Source organism: Ranitomeya variabilis, chromosome 5 (assembly GCF_051348905.1).
Source record: "Ranitomeya variabilis isolate aRanVar5 chromosome 5, aRanVar5.hap1, whole genome shotgun sequence".
NCBI lineage: Eukaryota > Metazoa > Chordata > Amphibia > Anura > Dendrobatidae > Ranitomeya > Ranitomeya variabilis.
In genome coordinates, this window is record NC_135236.1 from 250,055,871 (window position 1) to 250,063,467 (window position 7,597).

General features: G+C 47.0%; 1 protein-coding gene across 1 annotated transcript; it reads right to left on the bottom strand.

The window, feature by feature from the left end:
* Window positions 1-241: 241 nt before the first annotated feature.
* On the bottom strand, window positions 242-7,574 carry PCLAF (PCNA clamp associated factor). The gene is made up of 4 exons (XM_077264016.1): window positions 7,418-7,574; window positions 6,508-6,591; window positions 3,769-3,946; window positions 242-469 (listed from the first exon to the last, which is right to left on the bottom strand). Exons 1-4 carry the CDS (start codon window positions 7,470-7,472, stop codon window positions 433-435), a joined length of 354 nt encoding a protein of 117 aa, XP_077120131.1. The 5' UTR covers window positions 7,473-7,574; the 3' UTR covers window positions 242-432.
* Window positions 7,575-7,597: the final 23 nt, after the last annotated feature.

Sequence of the window (7,597 nt, forward strand, 5' to 3'; positions counted from 1 at the left end):
TGGTCAGAATTGTAAAAATTGGCTCGGTCATTAAGTACCAAATTGGCTCTGTCACTAAGGGGTTAAAATAAAATGCTTAATCATTGACCTATAAGATTCTAGTACATTATATTGCGGTCTCTTACAAAAGTGTACACAAAGCATGTTAAAACAATTGACAATAGTTAAATAGGCCAACTCTTGAAAACCTGCCACTACTTAAAACATGAGACTCCAGATTAATCTAGACATTGAAATAGTATGAGTGATGGCTTTAGGTATTTTATTAATAAAACAAATACACGTAAAGTTTTCAAAACAAATTCAAGACAGAATAAAGAGCTAAAATACTACACAAATAACGAGCTGAAGCATAGGAGTTGAATAGTGTGGCAAGATATCTATACAAAAAAAAAGTTCAATTTACAAATTTACATTATGCATCATATCTTGTCAGTCTTCATCTGAATCTTCAAGCAAACGACGAGATCTGCAATTAAAAGGAAATTACAAACAAATTACAAAATGTCATTAATGACAGTGACATCCAGGAGTGAAGTACAGTTGCTGTTAGAACTTTAGCTTAGACTAACTTCTATAGCATTAACTCCCTCACCTCTATGAAGAAAAAAACTCCCTGCAAGAGCATGTTCACATGTTGATATATAGCAGATTTTGTAGACTCCATATCCAATGCATGCCCAATATTGAGAATAAGATTACATCACATCCAATGGAAAAGTGTGTTGTGCAGTGCACATTTTAATTCACAGCTTGTCTGTTTACACTGAACATTTAACTCTTTGCAAATCATTGTGGAATTTGCTATTGCAAATAATTGTTGTACGTTTATTAATAAATCTATGGTAAGCTTGTCTGGAGTGTTCTACGTAGATTTCATGGAAGAGCAGTGTTTAGGACAATGTAATACAAAACAGATTAAAAAAAAAAAAGTACATGGCCTGTATTTCAACTAGTGCACAATTTTTTAACCCCTTCACGACATGCGCCATATAACTACTGACCATGTTGTGTCTCCCCTTTCGATGTGTGCTCTGGCGCCGAGCCCACAAAGCCGGGAAATGTCAGCCGTTTAGTACAGCTGACATGTGGGCACAATAGTGGCGGTGGAATCGCGATCCACCCACCGCTATTAGCTAGTTAAATGCCACTGTCAAACGCAGACAGCGGCATTTAACTAACGCTTCCGGCCATTGGGCCGGAAATTGGTGCATCGCTGACCCCATCATGTGATGGGGTTCAGCAATGTGTCGGCATGACAACCAGAGGTGTTATGATCCTTAGTGGCTGAGGATCACGAATAGACCAGCAAGTGAATAAACTAAGGACAAGCTCTAGGGAGATGGTAACTGGACTGATCGCAAATCTGAACCTATTAAACACAACTAGAGGTAGCCGGTTAACGTGCCTAAATTATTCCTAGACGTCTCGAGGCAGCCTGAGGAACTAGCTACCCCTAAAGAGAAAGACCTCGCTTGCCTCCAGAGAAATAATCCCCAAAGATATAGAAGCCCCCAACAAATATTAACGGTGAAGTAAGAAGGCGGCACATACGTAGGGATGAAATCAGATTCAGCAAGAGAGGCCCACTAGTACTAGAAAGCAGAAAATAGAGCAGGGGTCTATGCGATCAATAAAAAACCCTTACAAAATATCCATCCTGAGATTTCAAGAACCCACGCACCAACTAATGGTGTGTGGGGAGAAACTCAGTCCACTAGAGCATCCAGCAAGCGAGGGAATCACATTTTAGCAAGCTGGACAAGAAAACATGATAAACACTGCTGATCAAAAAATGAGCAAACAAAACTTAGCTTATCCTGGATGGACTGGGAGCAAGGTAGTCAGAAGGAATCTGAGTAGCACTGATTACATCGACAGCCGGCAACAAGTGAAAACAAAACAAAGCTATATAGGAACCTCCCAGAGGATAATGAACCAGCTGATAGCCAGAGACCAGCAGGATAACAAACAAAGCACCCAGGGGGAGCCCAAAGCAAAAGTCACACAATACCACCAGTGACCACAAGAGGGAGCCTGAAAACAGAGTTCACAACACAGAGGTCTCCTTGAGACCTCTATGGTTTTTGATGCCAGATTGCTGTGAGCACCACCCTGTGGTCGGTGCTCACAGCAATGCAGAAATTCAGCTGCATAGGAGCGATCTGAGCTTCGCTCCTATGTAGCAGAGGCAATCAAGTTGTGCCAGCTTCTAGCCTCCCATGGAAGCTATTGAAGCATGGCAAAAGTAAAAAAAAAAAAAAAAAAAAAAAAAAAAATCATATACATATCAAAAGAAAGTATCTGTACCAAAATGGTATAAATAAAAATGTCAGCTCGGCACACAAAAAAAATAAAAAAAATAAAATAAGCCCTCACCTGACCAGAGGTCCCGAAAAATGGAGACGCTACGGGTATCAGAAAATTGCGCAATATTTTTTTTTTTTTAATAAAATTCTAAACTTTGTTTTCCACCACTTAGATAAAAAAAATAACCTAGACATGTTTGGTGTCTATAAACTCTTAATGACCTGGAGAGTCATAATGGCAGGTCAGTTTTAGCAGTTAGTGAACCTAGCAACAAAAAAAAAAAAAAAAAAAAAAAAACAACAAGTGTGGGATTGCACTTTTTTGCAATTTCACCACACTTGTAATTTTTGTCTTTGGTATTGGTTATTGTCAGATCTCATTGGACAAACATGTACACCACCCACTTTCCCTATATTCTATAATATTTCTTTGGCCATGGCAGGTAAGCTTATCAGTGGTAGTCTGTGGCCATGATTCCACCCATTTATACAAGCGCACTTAGGGTACCGTCACACATTGAAATTTCCATCGCTACGACGTTACGATTCGTGACATCCTAGCGATATCGTTACGATATCGCTGTGTCTGACACGCTACTGCGATCAGACACCCTGCTGAGAATCGTACGTCGTAGCAGATCGTTTGGAACTTTCTTTCGTCGCTTGATCACCCGCTGACATCGCTGGATCGTTGTGTGTGACAGCGATCCAGCGATGTCTTCGCTTGTAACCAAGGTAAACATCGGGTAACTAAGCGCAGGGCCGCGCTTAGTAACCCGATGTTTACCCTGGTTACCAGCGTAAACGTAAAAAAACAAACCGTACATACTCACCCGTCGGTGTCCTTCAGGTCCCTTGCCGTCTGCTTCCTGCTCTGAGTGCCGGCCGGAAAGTGAGAGCAGATCACAGCGGTGCTGCGCTCTGCTCTCACTGTACGGCTGCACTCAGAGCAGGAAGAAGACGGCAAGGGACCTGAAGGACACCGACGGGTGAGTATGTACTGTTTGTTTTTTTACGTTTACGCTGGTAACCAGGGTAAACATCGGGTTACTAAGCGCGGCCCTGTGCTTAGTTACCCGATGTTTACCCTGGTTACCCGGGGACTTCGGCATCGCTCCAGCGCCGTGATTGCAACGTGTGACCGCAGTCTACGACGCTGGAGCGATGATCATACGACGCTGCGACGTCACGAATCGTGCCGTCGCAGCGATGAAAATTTCAATGTGTGACGGTACCCTTAGTTTGCAGACTGTTTGGTCTATTGATTAACCTGGAAGGTAAATTTTAAAGTTTTAATAGGTAGTTTAAATGTACAATCCAAGTTAAAAGTCTGAGACTGTCCAGTTGTGTTTAGTTAATTTTTTTTCCTAGTTTTATCTATGTAAAAGGGGACAGTCAGCTAACAGTAGCACAAAAGAAAATAAAAATCCTTTCATGTTTACAGAAGATTCCCACTTACTTCCTTGGTGCTTTTTTAACTCCACTGCCGCCAGCTTCCTCTTCATCCTCTGATGGTTGACGGTTTTCTTTTTCAGAGTGGATTATAGATGGTCCACCAAAGAAGTCACCAATGCCTTTCTGCCATTTTGGTGTTGGTCTAACACATACAGGATTTCCCCCTGCGTATTTGCTTTCAGCTTTGCATATGTCCAAGATCAGAAAGAGAGTATAAGTATATCAAGATAATTACTATGCAACTGTTAAGAGTCTAATATTGGGGGAAGATCTATGCAAAATATAAACCAAAGATTCTGTACGCAGCAACCCAACAAGATGCCTAACATTAGAGCAGCTCTCCATAGCAACCTGTAGATCACTTAATCTTTATATCTTGTAGGACCTATTCCCAGTTATGTTCTAAAACAGACCATTGAAGAGATTTTATATTTCAGCCTGCAAACAAAGCCAGCATTGTATAAGACTAAGTTGGGATAGGATTTATTGAGGCTTCTAGTTATAGCACAGAGGTTATAGAGTCCAGCTAACTCAGAGGAGAGAGGCTGGCAAGTCAGGGCCAAGGACGCTGTTACAGCCACCACTATGTATACTCTGAACAGTGACTGATCCGGTGCCACCCCCATGGCTGCATGCAGGTGCTGGACAGCATAATGCTGTTAACCTGCATACGCCAGGAAAGGTCAGAGAGCCCCGGCGCCTGCACAGTGCAGGAAATTACTCTGCCCTCAACAAGGCAGAAAAGTACACCTGCACAGGAGCGTGATGCTGGGGAGCCTGTGTGGATGAGGTCAGATCGGGGGCTTAACTATCTGTAGAATGTTGTATATCTGCCCTGAAAGGCAGTGGCCGTAACTCCTATCGGCCAAACCTGGTGACAGGTACCCTTTAAAGTCTTACCTGTATGCCTCATCTAGTCTATTTGTTGAGACACTGAGTAGCTCTTTAATAAATTCTCCTCTTGCAGGTCAGATCGGGGGCTTATCTATAACATTACAGAATGCTGTATATCAGCCCTGAAAGGCGGTGGCTGTAACTTGTATCGGCCAAACCTCATGACCGGTTCCCTTTAACCATTCTATTACCTGTATACCCATATTAATAGCTTAAAAGCATCCCAGGGGGTGATTATTCCCGTTAACACATCACTGATGCCATGCTCATTGTTTTAATTCAGGAAGAAAAATCACAAAGTCTTTGACAACCTGTTTCATCTGCTTTTTCCATTAAAACCACTGCAATAACTTATGGCAGTTTTTACACTTACTAATACGCGGTCGAAAATGGCAGTCCCGATTAACAAAAGCATTACATGTAACTTTTTTTGTGGCGGCAGTGCGCCAAAACACGACGCAATCATCGCACGACGGTTGCAACGTGTGGCACTGCGTCGGTAATGTTAGTCTATGGGGAAAAAAAACGCATCCTGCAGAGAACTTTGCAGGATGCGGTTTTTCTCCACATCGATGCATTGCGACGTGCAGTGCACGACGCTAGTGTAAAAGTAGCCTACGCCAGACACATGCAAAAGTAGGTGGACCTAAAAGGAAGTGGGCTGGGCCCAACAGAGGAAGTAAGCAGCCGTCCCCTAAGCCCCAGTACCCAAGTGTGAACCTAGCCTTAGGCTGGTTTCACACCTGCATTGTGCAGAGCTGAGTAGTTCCTCCGATAAGCCCCGCCCACTGCCGCACCTCTTCCATTCAACTCCACCTACTTCGGCATGTGTTCTGCATACCTATATTCAACATTGGGTACACAGGCCATGCGGATGCCTCCACATGCAGAGACAACCGCATACATTTGCATGGCCTGCATACCCAGTGTTAAAGATGGGTATGCAGAATGCATGCTGATGTAGGTGGAGCTGAATGGAAGAGGTGAGGCGGTGGGCAGGGCTTAACGGTGGAAGTACGCAGCCCTCCACAGCTCTAAAACCAGCCTTAGGCTAGTTTCACACTAGCGTTCAGCAGGGCTGCTGACCAAAGCCTTCTTCCTCCGTGAAGCCCCACCTACCGCCTCACCTCTTCCATTCAGCTCCACCTACGGCTGCATGCATCCTGCATACCTATATTTAACATTGGGTACGCAGGCCATGCCGATGTATGCCGCTGCATGTGTCGCTTTGACGGTGCAATGACCTGCGCCGAACGCAATGAGTTTCAATTTCATGCGGTCATCGAACCATCAAAACGACGCATGCAACAGCATCCGCATACATTGGCATGGCCTGCGTACCCAATGTTAAAGATAGGTATGCAGGATGCATGCAGCGTAGGCGGAGCTGAATGAAGAGACACGGCAGTGGGCGGGGCTTCACAGAGGAAGCCCACAGCCCTCTTAAACGCTAGTGTGGAACCAGCCTAAGGATATGTGCACACGTTGCAGATTTACTGTGGATCCGCAGCGTGATTTACAGTACAATGTAAATAGAGAAGAAAAAAATGCTGTGCTAATTTTCCACACAGAAAACGCAGCGGATTGAAAGGAGAATGTCACTTGTGCGGATCTGCGTTTCTGCACCCATTCCATTATAGAAATTCGCAGTAAAAACAAAAAAACACAAGAAAAACGCATCAAATCTGTACCTGCAGTTTCTGCCTAGAGATGCAGATTTTGTGCAGAAAATTCTGCACCCAAACCTGCAACGTGTGCACATAGCCTTACAGAGCCATTTTGTATTAAGTGTAAGGGCAGTGACAGGCCAGAATCAGCACTAGAGGGACACTGGGCCATGAGAACTTACATTTCTTCCCGGTAGGGGACGTGACGTTACTGGAGGAACTCGCTGCGGCGCCAAATGATTTCCTCGGAGCTCGGGCAGCTACAGCTGAAAGAAAGGAATAGGCACAGTGACCGGTGTGCTGACAGGACATCTCACACCGAGCACAGCGGCGAGGCGTCACCAGCGCGAAGAGCCGCACAAGAGCTCGGACATTCTGGCGCGCACCTTCTGATGGCGCCAAAACACACAAACCATTACACTGGTCGGCCAGGTACAGACTGTAACGCGCCTATTCGGGCGCAGTAGACAGCATGCCGTGGAGAACTACAGAGAGGCTTGTGCTACGTGGAGGAAAGCAGGGCAGCACCGGTTACTGGTGTAACCCCAGACAGCAGTGTGGGCAGCACCGGTTACTGGTGTAACCCCAGACAGCAGTGTCCCCAGCACCGTCCCCCCGCCCCAGACAGCAGTGTCCCCAGCACCGTCCCCCCCGCCCCGGACAGCAGTGTCCCCAGCACCGTCCCCCCGCCCCAGACAGCAGTGTCCCCAGCACCGTCCCCCCGCCCCAGACAGCAGTGTCCCCAGCACCGTCCCCTCGCCCCGGACAGCAGTGTCCCCAGCACCGTCCCCCCGCCCCAGACAGCAGTGTCCCCAGCACCGTCCCCCCGCCCCGGACAGCAGTGTCCCCAGCACCGTCCCCCCGCCCCGGACAGCAGTGTCCCCAGCACCGTCCCCTCGCCCCGGACAGCAGTGTCCCCAGCACCGTCCCCCCGCCCCAGACAGCAGTGTCCCCAGCACCGTCCCCCCGCCCCAGACAGCAGTGTCCCCAGCACCGTCCCCCCGCCCCGGACAGCAGTGTCCCCAGCACCGTCCCCCCGCCCCAGACAGCAGTGTCCCCAGCACCGTCCCCCCGCCGTGGCCAGCCGCTCACCTTTCCTGTAGCTGCCGGTGGAAGCCCCTGCGCTATCAGCCTTAGTACGCACCATCCTGCTGCTGCCGCCCGCGTTCTCACACTACAGAGACACAAGATTATGGCGCACTTTAAAGCTCGCACTTTGGCGCTCACAGAACAGACCCGCCCCCGTAATTCTATTGCACACATTTCTTCCCG

Bases quoted from the DNA above. Each gene is read 5' to 3' on its own strand.
- PCLAF (XM_077264016.1), bottom strand. From the start codon at position 7,472: ATGGTGCGTACTAAGGCTGATAGCGCAGGGGCTTCCACCGGCAGCTAC. The intron at 6,592-7,417 runs GTGAGCGGCTGG...CCTTTCTTTCAG, and splicing joins CACCGGCAGCTACAGGAAAG to CTGTAGCTGCCCGAGCTCCG. The intron at 3,947-6,507 runs GTAAGTTCTCAT...ACATATGCAAAG, and splicing joins GTCCCCTACCGGGAAGAAAT to CTGAAAGCAAATACGCAGGG.